The sequence below is a fragment of the Ornithodoros turicata genome, chromosome 4 (genome assembly GCF_037126465.1).
Source record: "Ornithodoros turicata isolate Travis chromosome 4, ASM3712646v1, whole genome shotgun sequence".
NCBI classification, from domain to species: Eukaryota; Metazoa; Arthropoda; class Arachnida; order Ixodida; family Argasidae; genus Ornithodoros; species Ornithodoros turicata.
This window is the reverse complement of record NC_088204.1, coordinates 55,094,685-55,114,297: the sequence shown is the minus strand read 5'-3', so window position 1 is coordinate 55,114,297 and position 19,613 is coordinate 55,094,685. Positions and strand designations below refer to the sequence as shown.

Sequence of the window (19,613 nt, the reverse complement as noted above, 5' to 3'; positions counted from 1 at the left end):
AACATACGCCAAAGCCGCCCAAAAATAGAAACCGAAAACGTGAAACTCTAATCATGATGTGCGACTGAAACATTTGAGTGAGCTCCCAGCTATCCTGGTGATAACGAGGATGAGGCAGGCAGCAACATTCTTACACATCTTGCTCTTTCCTTTTAAGAGCGCGGTGCCCAGATCTTGTTTCTATGGCATGTCTGCGTGCTCGCAGTTTGTTAATAAACGTAACACAGGATTGGCTGTTGCCCCGTCCTTGTTATCCCCATGATAGCATGGAGAGTGTCTCAATCTTCCAGTCACATATTGCGATTGGGGAACTTTCGAGTGAAATCAAAACTCCTTCAGTGGTGCGCACAGCCGATAGTCGGGAGTCACTACCAAAGTACACCTCCACCCTGTGAACGAGTGTTGTACCATAGAAAAACGATGCTGTCCCTTATGTTTAAAACTTCTGTCCATGCCTAAACCTGGGGACCCCTACAGGTGGTATTACCTGCGCTATTTCTGATCAAGTAAGTACAGGGGACTCCTATTGGTGTACAGTCAAACTTCGATTTACAAATTCCCTCACTTTATGAACAGAGCCCTCTGGGGGGGCGATTGAATGTTCCTAATTGATCTCCAAAATTTGATAAATCAACCTCACATTTTTTTTGCCAGGAACAGAAAGCGCATGTTGGATTTACCTAGTTGCATTGCAAAATGCGTTCCCTATCACTTTGGTGAAGGCTGGGAAAAAAAAAAGAAAACCTGCAAGAACAGCCGTTTTGAGACGCACAAATTTGTAAAAGTGTATTTTTTTTCTGCATGGAACAATTTTTTGCATTTCTATTCTAAATTGTGTTACCTATATTTTGAATCCTGATGACCTACATTTAAAACCTATTTTAAACGTGACTTATTCAGAACTCAAGGTAGGAAATTCAGCTGTGAGGAAATGTTAAGGGAACAGCCTCAGGAACTCAATGTGTTCTCTATCATTTATTGAGTGGTGGTCCAGCACCAAGCAGGCTGTGGTTATTAAGTAAATAAATCAAATTACTAGGAGCTGCATACTTTACAAGAACAAGCTGTGTTGGCAATCTACGTCACCTCAGATATTAAACGAGGGAAAGACAAAGGCTAGATGGTTTGACAGAAGAGAGGTTTTCAGTTCTTTTCAGCTGTCAAGGGCAGCTGCCTTTCAAAGGGAGTAGCCTGAGTAACGACCATAGTGTTGGGATTTCAAAGGTGAAAGGGTGGTATGACTGGGTTACATATTGGGATGCAAAGATTACAATCAGAGCCGTCACGAGGCGAGGTTGCGCCCACGGCAGGGTAAACGTAAAACGCCCCCTCTCTCTCTCTCACTGCCATCAGAAACTCTGTAAACAAAGAAAAGAAAACGCTCATTCGCACTGCCGAGATCGTAAATTGGAATTCTCTTCATTCCTGCTTTATACTGTACAAACAACCTGCCAGGGCCTGCCGTTCGCCGCCTCTCTCGCGAGGGCGCCCAGGGCAGCTGCCCCTCTCGCCTATCACAAATCACCAGTCTCGCCTACCCTTCACAAATATCAGTTACTTTCCTTGAGTACTGCACTTACATCATGTAACAACATAGCTCAAAATAATGCCTTCGATTAAATATTTTGTGTGTCATTAAATAACTTTGTTTCTTTATCACATTTCTCTAGACAGAGTGGTTTGTCGAGGAGGTCTTTAAATACTGTCGTGATGCTAGTCTCTGTTTGTAAATTTCATTGTGTAGTTGTCTTGGGTGCCATACAAAATGTGCATGACTATGATTGGCTGAGTGCTAATCTGTGTAACGGAGCGCTGTTTAATGACCACCTACAAAGGTGAAAGTGAAATGAGGCCACGAAAACTCACTGCGTTCAAGCACCATCTAATTTTCACGCAGGGATGAACAGGCAGCTCTAAACCTTCTTCGACTGTCGTCCAATCGGCCAATAGCGACGGAGAGTTGGGAGACGCAGCAGCCCGTCGACTACCGTTGCGAGAAAGAGTTCCCTCAACTTGGCGGACAAACGACCACAGTGACCCTCGTAACTACGTACCCTGCGCGCAGGACAGAGCGGGTTGATGTCAACAGTGTCGAGGAGTTTCCGTCCCTCAACCCCTCCAGTACCCCCCGGAATGACTGTTCGGTCCTGTTTCGCTGTAGAGAGCCCAAGGTGTCCATACGGAACAGGTTAGTTCTAAAACGCTAAGAAATGCTGCCAGTATTCAACTCTGGGTGACATATCGGGGAAAATGTTCTCTGTTCTCTGCACACTAGTGTATAACCCAGTCTTGGGAAGTAACTCAGTTACGAGTAATCACTTACTGAGTAACTAACTAGTAACTGTGATTAATGGAGCTCTGGGAATAACAAAATTTCCATTGCAAATCGAATCCGAATACTTTCATTAGAAGGTGAATCGAATTTGAATAATCAGAGAAGGCCCAATTTGAATAATTTCGAATACCTCGTGGTGAAATATTTTGTGGTGTTATGCTGATTCTATAATGCTCTAAACTTGTGAGCCTTTTCATGCAGCATAACATATCCTGAGAGAAGGATCCCTCTGTGTTTTGTATGGTAGACTACATTAGTGGGATGAACTGCATTGAGAGTTAGTCGACATGATCCATGCAGCCTGCTTTCAGTGCACCTCCTCATTTCTATGTTTGCATCCTGAATTTCCTGTACTCTGCACATATTTCCTGCATATTTTCTGCACCTGAAACTGCACATATTTCCATCTGTTACTGAACATAACCCTGAAAGTTGAGAGTACATTTACTGGAACATGCAGTGCCCAGAGTACAGTGTCAACCATGAGGTCACGGAAGTTGTAGACTCTAGTGAGAGAATACTGTAAGCAGTGTAAAATGGGCTTCACCTAACACTCGAGTGTAATGATGTGAAGCCATCTTGCAGAACGTGGGGCGGGGGGGGGGGGGGGGGTATGTGGGAATTCGAGCAGAAACGAGGGGACTGAGGGGAAAAAACTGGTGGTAACGTGAAGTGGGCTTCACCTAACTCTTCGTGCAATGAGGCGAAGCCCACTTGTAGAATGGCGATAGCGATACCTCGCTTCCGTACTATTAAAAAAATACTTGAAAAATTTTGAACACTGAAAATAGGTTGCGGATAGCATAAGATGTTTGATTCGTATTCGAAATTACGAATATTCGTGCAGCTCTAGTAATTAATATAATTCTTTCCCAGAGAGCAACTTTCATGTTGAATGCCAGTCGTCGACAGGTAGTGAAGGAAAATATGACTAGTTTCTAAAATTAGAAAGAAAACTACGTGATGTGAAAAGCCAGACTCAGGCTTTTTACATCATGGAGTTTGTCCACCAGCTGATCTACGTCTATGCCATACTCTTAGAAAGAAAAATACGAATTTCTAGAGTAACTGTAACTACACTGCAAGTGGTTGTAGTTACTTTAGCATTTGCTGTTTGTCTCGCTAATTTTAGAAACTAGTCCGACCTTTGTTCACTACCTGTCCCTGAGTGGTATTCAAAGTGAAAGTTGCTATCTGAGAAAGGGTAATTACATTCAGCGGTTGATTGGCTCAGAAGTGATTTCTTGTAACCAAGTTATTTCCCAACACTGGCTATCACCAATGATGTGGTCTTGTCATAAATCCTGTCTTGTGTCAAATTGAAATTTATTGTCTCCCATCTCCCAATTCAAATTTCTGACACTGATGATGACATTTACTGAATGAAAACAAAATGAAATTCAAATTACATCAAAATATGTCAGTCAGTGTTTTTTTTTTACTACGCTGCAAAGCAGCCCAGAGATCTTAGCTTAACAGATTCTAGCTCTCCGCTGCAAAAATAACAAATTGCAGGCTAAAATATTGGAGATTAATTGTTCCTATGCAACAAAAATTATAACCACAGAGGAAAGTGAAGAAAGCAACCAGCATCCAGAATAGTAATGATATGCAGGAAATCCAACAGTGAAGCCTAGAAAGAGTAAGCAACTCATCCTGTGAGATACGACTAGCTAGCTGACTTCACTTATTATCAATGTCATTACCTTTGGGGACAACACTTTGCATAATACAGTCTGTATAAAAATAAAAGTGAGAAGTGAAGCGAACCTCCTTGCCAATGAGTTGCCGTTCTTCCAAGAAAATAGGCTTCACTGTTGGATTTCCTGCATATCAACAAAAATCCCTGCATATCAACAAAAATGCTGATCCCACTCCAGCATAATAATACTGCCCTATCACAACTCCCCACAATAACTTTGAAATGTTACATGGACATTCATTGCAATTAAATCTGGCTCCAGCATCCATCCCTGGCGGCACTCATCCCTACGAAGCAGAAAAATGAAGTTGCAAGATATTGAAGTTTAAACAATACGTCTCACTGCAACACAGTTTCAGAGTTGAATAGCCACCAAAAGATTCTGCAAATAGGATCTTCATGTAGCTATAAGGCTACTGCAGGGGGTGATGCTAGTTTTTTTACTTTTCACATACAAACATTTTAGTTGCAGGTACAAAAAACTTAGAATGATTACAATAAGTGACAGAGTTATGTCCTTCTGCTAAGCATGGCAAATTGCACACTGATCTCTCAACAACAAAAATAGCATTATTATATAGTGGATTTATTAACGAATGTAACAGTACCAATCTGATTAGAACCAGTGAAGTGCAGGCTGAGAGAGATGAAAAATAGTGCGAGTGATTGGCTCAAAAATGCAAACTGATAAATCAGCATTCAAAGGTTACATGCAATAGACGCATAGAACATGACATAGCTCGACCTATATTGGAGCCACGAGATGAAATGTAGTGGCAAACAAAAGCTGTTGAATCACGCTTTCAGATGCGACCAACAAGGTGGCTGCGTGTTATTTCGTTCAGTGCAAGAAGAGCTCAAAGTTAGGGTATGTCTGGAATGTGATACTGTCAAGTGGACACAAATATATCACTTTTATAACATTTTAGGGTCAAATTTTTGCAAAAAAATACTTCATACATTGATAGTTCAGATAGTGAACTTTGCAACAAAAATGTTTTTGAAAAATGGAGTTTTTACCATTTTTCACCATATTCACCCATAAGTGCCTGCTGTGCTAAACAAAGAACACCAATTTTTAATGTTTTTCTGCTAATAAGAAGAAATATTTATCGATTGTCAAAGCACTGTTTGGTTGCAGGGGGGTTCACCTACACAGTCACCTTCAAAGAGACCGTTTGCATTTCCTTTGTCTCCCACTACAGGCGTACCCACGTATATCGAACTTGAAGGGGATAGCAAAATAGTTCAATATATCTATAGTTCGATGTATCATGCGTGCTACATTCGTGGCGACCAAAGCACCCGCACTTAACACAAATCGCAACCACATTCATGGCAGATGTCGAAAGTAGCGAAAACATTTTATTTTACAGCAAGAAAATCGATGACGTTAGCTTGCGTCTTGTTACGGGCCAAGAAGTTGAGCACACGTGTCTCGATCTTGTCAGGATGCTCCACGCTTGTAAGGCCTCAGCTTTCTATCTACGCAGCAGCGATGAATCACTTGAAATGCTGAGATGAGTTCAGTGGCTACCGGCAATGGCTGTGGTTCTTCATCGTCGTCGGTGCTGTCCGCTTTATCTATATTCATCCGGTTCTTCATCGCTATGTCCGCAACAATGTCCGCGTCCGTTCCGCCACAGCTTCGGTGGCAGATACAACACCCGCGTAGTCCGTAGCACTCACGCATGGGAGAACGACACCCGGAAACACCGAGAGTCCACGAAGCGTCCCTCGCTTCCTGGCAAAGTGCCCCTGGCGCCTCCTCGTCTGTGTTTCCGTCCTTTCTGCCCACGTGCTCTCTCTTCCTCTTTCCTCTTTCGCTCTTTCATCTTCTCCAAGGGTGGAAGATTGCCAGCGCGAGTGCCCAGAAGAGTTGACCTTTTCAGGATCTCGAAGTTCGATATATCCACCGATCGATATCAGCGTCGTTCGATATAGCAGTACCGAAATTCGATAAAGCCGTACACCCGTACTATACTTTTACGTATAGTTTTCGAGGGGATTTTTTCAATTGTTTGATAAATCCAATAATTCGAAACATGCGGGTTCGACTGTATAACCCGCCATTTTCTCCGCAAATCATAGGGCGTAGTGACGTTGTTGGGTTGGATACATTTTGTATAGTACAGTCAAACTCCTTTATGGCAAACACCTTTTTAACGAAAATACCACTACAGCAAATTTTTTTTGCGGTCCCGCTGGAGCCCTATAGGTCCAATAATGGACATCCTTTTTAACGAAAATACCTTTACTGCAAATTTTTTTTGCTGTCCCCTGAGTTTCGTTGTAAAGGAGTTTGACTGTATCAAGTTGTATTCTAAACTAAATCACTTTTTGGTTTTGGTGCATCTAGTATAATAACTGGACATACTGTAATTGTCAAGGCGATGTACGTTAACTGATTAATGTTGCAAACAATTAAACTTTGATGTACTGGATATAGTACAATGGGTGCGTGTGAGTGCCCTCCACAATTCTGCTGTCAGGGTGTGGAGGACATGCACCAGACTTTCCCTGCAGACATAAGCTGTTCTGGAGTTCGTGCATCCCATAGAAAAGATAGAAGGGCATAAAGGGATATTTTAGGGTGAAGCACCAAAATATTTTGTGTCTTGCTGACAGCGATCCGATTTTGGCACGTTTCGATGAATAGTCATGTTACGCCAGTTTATGAACTTGCTCGACAGAAACTCTCATAATTATATTTCCTGCAGATAGTTATTCATCAGTAAATTTATGGTGGGATATTATTTGCCATCATTCATGTGCCATCCAGAATAGTATGCACTTCAAACTGGTACCACACAGGGAAGGGTAACGGTAATGGTAATGGAAACATAAGAGGTATATTACCGAAATTGGAGATGGTAATGATAATGGAAACGCATACCACGATCCTCCATTAACAGAAACGGAAACGAAAATTATCGTCCAGTATTGAATTCGGGTAATGGCTATTCCTGTTGTGCGATGACATTTGAGTGACCCTTCATTATTTTGTTTTTGTATTTTGATGACTTCATTCCCTGTAATGCTCTAAATACTACACGAGAGCATGGAAATGAAGCGCAATATTGGATCTCGATGGTGCATCCCTCGCTTACCTCATCCCAGTCCATAACTTCATGACATCAACACATGACTATACTCCACCATAGCACGAGGATGACAGCCTACGAATTTTCATTATTGCTTCTTTACTTTTTTTTTCATTTCACCGTGGCTATGGCAATATTATTTACTAATAAGAATGTCCGCTTATGAATGCGACATTGGATGAAGGTTACGCCCATCTTGGAGTTGCTGGACAACAGGCATCTTGAGTTGCTGGGCTCAGAGTGAGTGAAGACTGAAGACATGTTCCTACGTTTCTTTAAAAAATTGTAAGATGTGCGCATCTCAGCGACGTAAAATTACTAGCGTGGTGTGTACACGTGACACCGAAGCAGCACTTAGGCAAAACAAGATGCTGACAGAGCCCAACAATGCTGTAACAGCCTTTCCTTTACAGGAAACGGTAACGGAAACGAAATTGAAAGGCTGGTATCAGAAACGGATAACGGAAACAAAAATATAGCAGTAACGAAAATGATAACGGTAACGAATATACGGCCGTTACCCTTCCCTGGTACCACTGTGTTTTTGAGATGGGGTATGATATTGAACAAAAAAAAAAGACACAAGCTCTTGGAAGTCCATCAGCACTGACGGCGAACGGCTACATCGTTGTCTTTTACCATGTATTCACACGAGTCAGCTTTCTGTTGGCTGACACTCAGGCGGCAGGGAACGTCACTGCTCTCTGGTGCCACATGACCGGCGCTTTTCGCAGCGTCACCACTTTCTGGTCTCCGGATCGGCAGTCGGAGGCAGCAGATCTTGTCCTTCCGGCACAGATTCTGACGACCGACGGCGTCTGCTGCTGGCAGAAGGAGGAGGTGACGCAGCGGTTACGGATCGCGTTTGCTTTTTATTCCATTAGGATTGCTCTGCATGTGTCCCGTACAACGGCATTCACTGTACCGTGGACAATTCTGAATTGGAACGCCAACGATGGTTGGCTTTACCCCGAAAGTGGTGCAACGACACACCGGCGCAGCAGCTTCGGAACAACTATGCAATGCATGGATAGATGCCTACAATGTAGTGTTGCATAGGAAGCTTTTTCTCTCCATGAGGTGTAACAGACACGGAATACAAAATATGAATTTTATAAACGCGGATATTTCTTTCGGTGCACAAACCTTGACTACACGTAATCGTTCGCTTGTACTTTTCCAATACATGTATAAAAACATAATAATTGGAAGCTACTCTTCCTACCGAAAGGAAAATAAAAATTGAATTGATTTAATTCAATTAAATTAATTATTGCCTACCTGTAGCTTCATATCGCAGCGTCGTCGCCAGTCTATCACTTGTCGGCACGCTATCTCACCTATATTGGTGGTCAGCATCGAGATACGCTTCATTTGTGGAAAATAAAATAAAATGTGTCAACGTCCATTCTCAAAATACTCTGACAGGCGTTGGGGTCGTCCACACGGAGATCTGGGTTAACTCTGTGTTACATTCCATAGCGGTTATTCAGTATCTATTCTTTGGCCCATATCTTGTCCAGGTTTTTCATGTGAATGCACTCTGCATCATCCACAAGGAGTGCAAGTGCAATAAGTTTTCTCTGTCATTGGTCCCACGTCCCGCGCTAGACACAGACAAAATGCAAGCGCAAAAACGGAAACAGAAGGGATAGGAAAACTGACAGCCGTCGGAAAACTGACTCGTGTGAATGCTAGAGAACGAGCGGGCATCTTCAGACGCATAGCGACCTCATTTCTCTTAGATATCCTCTCACTCCTTTCCGACTTGCTGCCGGCAGAAAACTGACTCGTGTGAATACGGGGTTACTGGGAAACAGCTGAACTGCTGCCTGAATCAGGGTGACGAAATTTCTGAACGTAGAAGGTAAAATTGCCTGAAGGGTGCTATGTTCCTGAACAAGACAGAAATAGGGGAACTGAAAGACAAAACCTTGTCACACTTTTTTATCGTTCGAAATGAATTGCTTGAAAATCTGGGAGACAGCAACGTTGTGGTAATAGCCAGGAACTGCAACATTCCAGGTCTTGTGCAGAAGCTGTTCTTGGGCACTACAAAAATAAAAAAAACTGTTGAATTGTGTGTAGGTTTAGCTGGTACTCCTCATCAAAAAAATGGAATTGACAGGAAAATAGAAAATGAACAACTGGAGAAAGAAACAAAAGTATTGAACATGTATGTTTACAAAATTTTCACACAAACTGCACTGAGCACCTCATGGCGTAAATCTAAAGAAAAGGCGCCACATGTGCCTTTTGTACTAGATAAAGTACACCTGTATAACCGATAAACTAAGCGAATATTTTTATCTCAAATTTAGAACATGGCATGCTTATCATACTCTAAGTGAGGGAATGAAATGCCATCAAAATTGCTGCCGTAGATTTTCGATGGGTCATGATGGGTTACGAGCAGGGTGTCGAACCGAACCCGAACCCGAACCGAAAACCGTACCCGAACCGTTATTTTTGCCGGAACCGAACCCGAACCCGAAACGAAATTTTCATGACACTGTTGAACCCGAACCGGAGCAGAACCGTAAAAAATAACAGCGGTAACCGGTTCGCAACAAAACGGTTCGGACATAAAAGAAGTCAGCATAAGAGTTCCTCTCTATCCCCGAACGAAGACACATTGGTATCATCATCACGCGCCTATATCATAAATTTCAGAAATGTTCACCTAGCAGTCAGACGACGACGGATAGTAGGTATACTTTCAGCGTCTTTTTAACATGTTGAAGCGCAGTTGTCCTTGTGAGTGCCGCGGCTAGCGCCCCACGCACGCGGTGAGGCGTCTACTCTTCAGAGACCAGGTGCCACGCGGACGAATGAAACACGAATGGAGTAGGCCAGTTATATAGCTCTACAGGACGAATATGTGATCAAATAAGCGCCCAAGATTTCCCTTTACACGTGAGCAGCACAAATTAAACAAGTCAGAAACATGAGAAGTGGAGAAGGAGCGTACGCAGAACGGTGCCTGTTTGATTGGTCGTGCTTTGAAAAGTAAATGTGGGTCTGCTTATTGGTAGCGCAGTTGTGTCGTCGTGACACATTGCCGTTGTGTTGTGGATTAACAAGTACACTGCTGTGAGCTCGGACAGAGTGAGGCTTGCAGGCTTATTTTCGACATGCTTCAGTACGGTTTCAGATCGATTCACGCTGCGAAGGCAGTGTGCCGGCAAGTACTGTCGTATATGTTGCGCTGTCCATCTTATTAGGCTTCCTTTAAGTGTATCTTGCTGGCACTGTGCGTGTGAAAAAAGATATTTTGGGAACAGAAAGTAGCAGGACTACACCGCTTCAACAGCGTGAACTCTAGTTGCAATAAGTGTTCATCCATTTCTCATTTCTCTCACTAAAGGGCTACCTCACCGCTAGAGACGTCAATGCAGACAACAGCAGTAAGCTATTAGCCACGCATTTCCTGATAAAAGCAGTTTTATGGAACATATATAACGGAAGCGTTGAACCGGTTCGCGAACCGGTTCGGGGCTGCGAACCGGTTTGCAAACCGGTTCGATTTCTGGCCTGGCCGAACCGGAACTGAACCGGAACGAAATCAAAACAACGCGAACCCGAACCCGAACCGAACCCGTATTTTTTGCGGTTCGACACCCTGGTTACGAGCCACAACCTCTCTTTATCTCCGCCTTATGCACGGAGTAAGAAGACTAGGAGATGACACTGCCCATAGAAGCAAGCGCTGTCGCACGACCAGAGACTGTCACGTTGGGGGAGAGAAAAAAGGCAGTTGCTGACTTGACGCGACAGATGGCACGGCGGCGCTGTCTTGCATTTTGTGCTTTTGCATGGAAAGCTACGGGGAAAGCAGTGATTTTTGCGAGTCGTACAGCAGCCTCTGCGGATGAAGGCAGACTAATGAACGTGAACGACGTTTGTATTGGCAATAAAGGTCACGCATGTCAACTACGTAGCGCTTCTTGTTTAGCGAAATCAATGGAAAACAATTTCATTCTCTCGTCTCTCGGTTCTGTTGAGCAGACGACGGGAGCACGATAATCCGAAAGCGTTTCATCATCTTCTTTTCTAGGGTTTAATTCACGCGCTTTAATCACGCCGCGCTGGACTAGCGACAGCATCACGCGACCGCAAGCTTCGCAAATTCTGCGTCGTCGTGCAACAGATGGCACTGTGGACTGGAGCGCGGAGCGTGCGCTCCTTGTACATTCTCTGGTCGCGGGAGAGAGTGAAGTTTCATCTCCTAGCCTCCTTCTTACTCCGTAGCCCTATGTCAGCCAACTTGAAATATGAGACTTGACCATGCGAGCTTTGTTGACCTCCGAAAAAAGTGTGGTCTGTTTTCCTTCTGTCGAAGGGGGTCTTGTTCATATACAGAGAATACACTGTTGTTCTCCTGTGAGATTATGATAGGCAGCTTCGGTGTGAGTGAGGTGGGGGTGGGGGAGATACTGGGGAAAGTGCAGTCAGCCTGCTCAGAGGCTGCTGCAATACAGTAGAAACTGTAGAAAAAAAAAAAAAAGAAGTTCTCAAAGATTCATGTCCAAGTGTGTAGCGGTGTAGCTTTATTCCGAAGGAGGAGGAAAAATTCACGTTTCAGGAACCGAAACATAAAGTTTGTGATTTTCCATTTTGAAATGCCAAATCCATGTTTTCCCCTAACAAACAGAATCCTACAATCCCTGGTGGTAATGTGTCAGGTAGAAAAGTGTGAAATTTGTAGGAAGAAACAATCAACCTTAAACTGCATTGAAGATAGAACTTGATATGTAATGATGAGAAGAATTAAATCCTGAGACAAGGAATACTGCTTTTTCACAAATACATACTTTTCATGTGAAGTGCTGAGGAAAGTTTCCACTACATGGAGCTCCATCATTTGAAGTCTCTGACTGCTCTCATACCAGTAATACCAGTGAGATCATTAAAATCCTGAGGGACTTCAATATTCACCTCTCAGAACTAGAGCACTAGAAAAACAAGTTTCAGAGTACTGCCAACCGCTTGGCTTGACTTTGCTTCACCTCACGTAACCAAGCAACGCCGCCATTTCCCTTCCACACCAATTGGGTCCGCTGTGTTGACACTCTGCGACAAATGCAATTTTATGTAAATTCGCGTCATGATTACCTGTGCAGGACGATCCTGGACGGTACATAAACTACTGTGTGTACAGATATACGGGCATAGACAATTACAAAGCGAAAAAGGATTTCCTAGGTAGGGACAATATAAAATCAGTTATACAATACGTTGCTTTAAAAATGCAGACGTCAGACTGTAGTAATTTAATCAGCAGGGCCAGTGATCTATGGCAGCGTTACATGTACAAGAGATAACCAAATGAATAAATAAATGGAAGGGATATGGTGGATCACGGTCACGTGGGTGGATTCAGCCAATAACCATTGCGGCAGCGAGGGAAAATGCTGGCGGTACTCTGAAACTTGTCTTTCTAGTGCTCTACTGTGAACGACTGCATGTGCCAGCTTCCTCCCACCTTCATGATATCACCGAGCCGTTATGACCACATGTGATATTCCATTCTTTTTAAAGGAACGGACCAGAACCCAAAAAGAAAGAATCCAAGAAAAGCTTCGAAGAAGAGTTCCCCACACTGTCATCCCGAATGACCCATGTGAGCTCTGCCACCTTGGTTCCCAATGACACGCGTATGCAATGTAGCCAACCACAAGGAGCAACACCACAGCCGTGGCAGCAAAATGGCAAACCCAAAAAGGAAGAGGCTAAGAATCCCACAGAGGGAACCACACAGAGTCTTCTCCAGCTCATCTCCGAGGCACGCAAAGAAACTCCACGACAGCAGGTCTGTCACTCAGTGAGTCATTTAACATTTACAAGATAAAGTTCTACATTTATGATTAAAAAAACAAAATTATGAGACTAAAAAAGGAGCGTGGGAATAAGAAATAAGAAAGTCGACATGGACTTTAAATTGTGCACTCGACGGGGAACCAGACGCTTTAAAATCCTGGAAATGTTTCCATTTCTTCCAGTACTTCATATGGAGCATGTACACGTATGGTTGCTCGAATATGGTCGCCGACTGATAATACGGACTGTAAGAAATTAGGACTTCCCAATTTTCCGGACAAAACTGTTGGCACAGTCAAATGCTCCATAGAAACAATGTATATTTCTGCATCCAATAATTTGGACCATTCCTCGGAAGACGTGCTTGGTTACTCGTACTCGCGTCGCTTCAAACCTGCATGGTTTCTGAGATTCATCATCTCCTGAGCTTCAGAAATATGGTAGAAAAAATGTACTCTGCTTTTACGACATGAAGGGACGAAGGCCATGCACCATTCCCCAAATGATGCGTGCGTAAAAACGCAGCGAGCGGGACGGCGGAGCTAATTTGTGTGCGACCAAAACCAAACGCTCCGCTTCAGATGCGTTGCAAGAACTTACGTTTCAATAGACGTGACTTCGACTACGAGTATCTTTGAGTGACGGAAATACTGAAATGCCGACCTCCCTCAACCTCAAGTGAGGATATTGATCATGTCACCACGATGCATCTAGTAGAGGCGAGGACGCAAATTCATTGACAATCCAGACTAACGTGACTTCGCCATTTCACACTTCAGCAATGTTAGCATCAACGTTGTCTTAGGCACCGAGAACGTAGGAAAAAGGGTAAAAACGACAACAGCTACAAAGTTGTCGTTGATGCACCCCTGTGCACAGGGGCAATCCGTGCTGTGGTGACTACACTGGTGATGCACTCACTGAAATTTGCTGAGATACGTTGTTGCGCGTTCATGCAGCGAAGCAGACACGCACAGGTTCTTTTATTAGAGTAACAGTCACATCCGGAAACCCTAGGAGACCGATACCACTATGTTTGGTATCGTCTGACAATGTACCCGGCTAATTGTTTTGTCCGAGAGGTGCTTAGATATCAAACAAACGAATTTCAAGCTTCAGTACTGGAGTTCTCCGGAGTTTCAAAAGAATGGAACAGCATAGGGAATGGATTGCAGTAGTTTATCGAATAAATCGGAAGAGAGTGTTAGAAGCGCAGAAAGCACTTCAGTCACTACATTTTAAAAAAAAAATTCAGCCATTAGCCTGTCTGTGAAAGTGCACCATGCGAAGTGGTTCATTCGACAGATGTGTAAATATAGCAGAATTTGATTTTAAAAATCACGACCGTGTGCAATGATGGCAATGCCCGCAACTAGCCACCCGGGTCACTTTGACATCATTACGGTACAGCCTGCTGACTGGTTTAGAGAAACGTCGTCGGCTATACAGGGAGAACTGGGAGATAAACGAAAAAAAAAACATTTTTCCTCCTCCTGCTTCTCGTTTTGCCCTGCAGAACGAGTTGAATGGGAACATGTACATCGATGTTTGGAGGTGTGTTTTTTTTGTTTTATCTTTTTAAAGAAAAGTGTTGCATACAGGGAATTTTGAAATATAAGTTGTCGAGTTAAGTAACATCTTTTCATAATGCAATAGAAACAGAATATCTTTGAGATGGCTTTCTGGGAAAACAAACAAACACATAGCATCGGGCATGACTCTGAGCACAAGTACTTTATTGTGAACAAATTTGTGAACATTGTGAGCCAAGTAATTTGCGATCTGTCCGTAGGTTTGGCTTGACAGCGGTAGGAAAGGACATCCCACCTGTGTCGCAGAGTGGTTCCTTCAGCTGAATATCTCAGTTTGAGGCGAGGTGCTCAGAAATTCTGCGAGATCTTTTCCCATTGCTAATGTTGAGAGTCACCTTGTAGAACTTACAAATTACTAGGCCCTCACTGTTGCTTGAAAACACCTCGAATTCCGAGTGTTCTCTGGCGTAGTCCCCGGAAGCTTTCGTATCTGTGGCAATGTGTTTCCCGACATACCAAGAGCAACGTATGTCATACTGTGCGAGCTTTACACTCAATGAGAGTAACAATACCTAAGTAACAGAGAGTACTACATAACTGGAATGCAAGAACACATGTAGGCTGTACCCTTTGTTCATGTTATAGTCTGTTCAGTAGTAGTACTATTACTGTTTAGCAGTTAGTTCAGTAGTAGCCCCAGTAAGAGGCCAGTCAGAGGCTACCACACATTGACAAATTTGCTGAGCTGTACTAGGCTGGCTGTATTGTGCTCAGTTGGAATCTCCCCGTGTGGGGCATTCACTTCTGAAATAGGAAACGGCCAGACCATGAGAACCCGAAAATATTAAATATTTAAAAAATACTGGGGGCAGTTTACTGGTGTGTATCGAAATAAATATAATAAAAATACGGAAAGTTGGAACCCTACCTATAGATTGCGCTAAGCCTCACACTAACCAGTACATTTAGCATTTAGGAAGTATCCGTGAGTCTTGTAGCGTAGTAAACCTTGTTACTGTATATATTATGCTGCTCTTTTTGCAGTTTTAAAATGTAACGCACACTTTTGTTTGTCATCCTAAATCTGCCTTCTGGTGCCCATTTCAGAACTGCATCTCAAGGACGTGGTAGAAAAGGTCATTGACAATGCGAGGCGGTCAGCAGCTTTTAATATTCGCGGGTTGAGAAACCGTATAGAACCCACTATTTGTGCTGCTCCATTTTATAGCTTATAGTCCATGGATTCAGTATGCAAAGTCCCACATTCCTCATTTGAATGTTTTTTTACTCTGGTGTTTCTACATGAACTGCGTTGTCAGTGGACAAACAGGAAGTGACATTTTATCCATGCATGCTTGCCTGGAGGCAGTTCTCTGGTGGCCAGCAGCCTCTGTACATGCTAATACACACTTCCTTTCTCCACAATAAAATGCTACCACAAAAACTGACGAGGGGGTGAGGAGTTGAGAACGCCGGGGGAGCTCGAACAGCACGTCTTCGCACTGCAATAGCTTCGTGGCGCGTATTCGCAGAGACATAACATTTCAGTGTCCGTGTCTAGTACACATAAATCAATATTTACAACATGACTACTTCAACTGGTTGAAAATAAACCTGGATGCTAAAAATCTTGATGGGACTTTTGAGCATTTACATCACATCCTACTTAGCGGAATGCAGTTACAAGAATTCCATTTTCGTTGGTATTGGCACATAGTATACTTGATACTTTTTCACAGCATTGATTTCATGAATGGCAGAACTTGACATTTATCCTACTGTCATACAGGTGTGCGCTACGTTCACAGCAAACGACTTCCCCACGCTCAATGGGGGCCCCCCTCCTGGATTTACAGCTCCCCGGGGGCCTCCTCCACCTGGCTTCTCAGGAGGACAACCAGAAAAGGGGCCGAAAGCTTGTGCGGAGTACACACAGCCGGCAGGTTTTGCTCAGAGGAACCTCAGATTGATCCAGGATGTGCAACGCATTCTGGGAGACAACTTCATGAAGTTCAAGCAACTCTCTGGAGCCTTTCGACGAGTAAGCTTTATCGCCTTATTTACCTTCACCCACTTTATGAAGCATGCCGTTTTGTTCTTGTGGTTTTTAATCGGTGTGATATCTAATTCGGGGCAGTGACAAAATCATCGATGTAATAGCGACACTGATCCAAACATCCAAAATGTGTAGTGAATATGCTCTGGCCCGCAGGACATAATTGTAATGAAGAAACATATAGCTCTGGAAGCAATGATAAGCGTGCCTGCTGACGGTTATTTGTTCCAATTGGGACAGCTTAACTGACAAGGGTGTATGTTAGCACATTTCGAATGAAATGTTTCGTGACTCTTTCCCTCGTCACGTAGTTGAAGAAAACTAATACTAAACCTTCACCACAAAAAGGGTATTGCTGAGTAGGGTAGGTGTGTTGCGAAAGCATGTCTGTTATAATGGCTGTTTTGTTGCCGTTTCCGCAGGACGCTGTCAGTGCGGAAGAGTATTTCTCTCAGTGTGTGGACCTGTTTGGTGGCGAGGAAGAGTTTGCAGTTGTCTTTCCCGAGCTCCTCTTCCTCCTGCCGGACATCGGCAAACAGCAGGAACTGGTGCGGACATACAACGTGCGCCGTCGGGCGTCCGGCGCCCTGCCCAAGAACTCTCGCTTCCTCGTTTGTGCCACCTGCCAACAAGTGCTTTCGGGAGATGACTTTCGGACTCACACTGCTACACACTCGTGACGCGGTGCACTTTTTTAGTCGACTCTGGTGCCTTAATTTTTGTGCCTTGCGCATGAATTTAATTGTACAAGAAATGTGAGACTCGAGAATAAATGAGAAACGACTCCCGTCATTGCTAAGGTCTCGGGAAGCAGGTAGAACCCAAATTTCCAGACATTCAAGGAAAATGTGTTACGATTGACTTGAGGCTCGTCTTGTCATTTTTCATTGAGATCCCCTTTACTGTTTATGTATGTCATTTGAGAGAGAGAGTCATCATGCAGCCACTACACCTGGGCTGCAGGCCTGGTTGAAACATCCATTGAAATTTATCACTTGAAATTCGTTTGCATCAACCCATAAATATGTTTCTCCCATGTCCAACTGTGTGATCTAGTCTGCAGTGCTATGTTTGAACTTGCGGAGCTCACTTACTACATGCATTTGGATACCAGCTTGGAACATTGTTATACAACACACATGCTGTGCACCCTTTGAGAGCGGAAACCATACTGTACTCTTTTGGAACAACAATCTTAGAAGCATGCAAAACAAAAAGAAAGAAAGAGTGCTTTGAAATTGCAGAGTCAGTGATTTATCCAGACCCTGCATAAGGTATTGTTACCTCAGCTTTAGAAATATGTGTAGTGCATAAAGCTGTTGCAACACACGCGTAAAAAATGACCCCCTCACTCCAGTTTTGGAAGGTCCCCTGTTCCTGTGGTACTGGATAAACCACTGTGCCATGGCTACGCATAGCAAGCCATATTTATAAGTGCCTCAAAAAATATGGCTCCTATGTACGGACCTATCCTGCTTATTTGCTGCGTGCGAGACTGTAGTATTGTATGGCATTGCCTGGCCCTTGATATGAGCTCCGAAGATCATGTACACCATCAAGCTCCTAGCAGTGCCAGTGATTGCAGAGAGACAGACTACAAATAAAAAAAAAGTTTATTTGTTCGACCTTTGTTCGAGCAATAATTCTGTACCGTGCAAAAGCGGACTAGCAAAGTGAGTATCTGCAAATATTGATACAAAAATGGTGACCAGATAATAAACCTGCAATGAATAACGTCATACGACTGTGACAGTGGACACTTCTTCTGCAATGCCGCACAAATTCTTTCCTATTGCAATGTAGAGGTAACCGTCATTACCAAAGCCGACGCCCCACGAATTCCTGACAATGTAGTAGGGGATCTGCACTGTCGTGTCGTAGCCCACAATCTGCACGGCATGATTTCGGCCAGCATCGCAGTGGTACTGAATGACTCCGCCCAGGTAATCCTGCCACGCTGCTGCGTCCACGGCTGCCACGAGTGGACCGCTGTTTGCCAGGAGGGCGAGCATAGTCTCCTCGTTGCCCACGAAGCGACTGCATGTGTAGTCTCGAACCATCACCCTGACTGAGGACTCTGGGTTTTTGCAATGACCTGTGTCAGTGGCAGTGAAGGGATATACGGAAGACTCTACAAGCTGGACTCGGTTGGACTTTAACCACTCCAGTGCTGTACAGGTATCACCTCCATTGCAACCATGGTTGCTGGAATTTGAACAATCTATCATTTGCTGCACGCTCAGCTCGGTGAGTTTACCCGTCTTAAGCGCGTTCATCGTCTCTATGCTCTCAATGGTGCTGAAAGCCCAACAGGCACCACAGTTGAGTTGGTTGCGAACGGGACTGACCACGTTGCGCTTCCTCCAGTCAAACTTTGGTGGGTACGATATGTCGGAAGTGAAAGACACGAAAGACTGCTTCTCCGGAAGAACCGTCAACAGTTGGTTGAATTCCACCGGTGTCATGTCCGAGAAGCGAGTCAACCCGAAAAAGGCGCTGTCTGTGTGGTTTCTCTGGCTGTTCGCTTTCTTGATTCTCTCTAAGCTGCCTTTGAAGGCATCCAGGCGGACATTGTATTCTGCGGGGGAGTACTTCTTTCTGTAAATGTTCACGTATTGGGCGAATGCATCCTCTGCAGTTTGCGCCACTATCACTTTGTGTCTGTCAGTCTTTACGGAAATATCACCGTCAACACACGGAATGACGATAACGGCTACAAGGACGAAGATCGTCAGTGTTTTGCACATGAGGATGGACTCACTACTTCTCCTGTACAGTCCAATGCAAAGCTCCACTGGAAAGTGAAACAAAATAGCAGAAAAGTCCATCATTGCTGGCACGACACGAAGAAGTTTCTCCTTTTATATAAATCCCATGGCTGGAGATAATCTTGCGTGCACAGAACTTCTGTTAAGGCAGGATCTACGTAGCGTCCGAGCAATCAGTAGCTGTATGTGACGTAAACGAACTTTGGAGCTTTGGTTGCTTTGGTTTCGTTAGTTTGTTTCGTGTTGCCGCCGTTCTCGCTCTTCGGGTTGTTTGTTTAGCTTCCGAGCGAATACGA

The 19,613-nt window shown here is 43.9% G+C and overlaps 2 protein-coding genes across 6 annotated transcripts in view; one reads left to right on the top strand and one right to left on the bottom strand.

Annotated features, from left to right (window-relative positions):
* The window catches only part of LOC135391578 (E3 ubiquitin-protein ligase ZNF598-like), a 23,356-nt gene extending 5,184 nt beyond the window's left edge, over window positions 1-18,172 (top strand). For 4 of the 5 annotated variants that reach the window (XM_064621874.1, XM_064621875.1, XM_064621873.1 and 1 more), the window contains 4 exons: window positions 1,898-2,188; window positions 12,683-12,965; window positions 16,283-16,534; window positions 16,972-18,172. In XM_064621874.1, coding sequence (XP_064477944.1) covers window positions 1,898-2,188; window positions 12,683-12,965; window positions 16,283-16,534; window positions 16,972-17,229 — 1,084 coding nt within the window. In that variant the 3' untranslated portion in view covers window positions 17,230-18,172. The remainder of the gene's footprint in view (window positions 1-1,897; window positions 2,189-12,682; window positions 12,966-16,282; window positions 16,535-16,971) is intronic. The other variant, XM_064621876.1, reaches the window with a different exon arrangement.
* Window positions 18,145-19,613, bottom strand: LOC135391580 (cathepsin O-like). Its single transcript, XM_064621880.1, has one exon. The coding sequence runs from the start codon at window positions 19,378-19,380 to the stop codon at window positions 18,286-18,288; it is 1,095 nt and encodes a 364-aa protein (XP_064477950.1). The 5' UTR covers window positions 19,381-19,613; the 3' UTR covers window positions 18,145-18,285.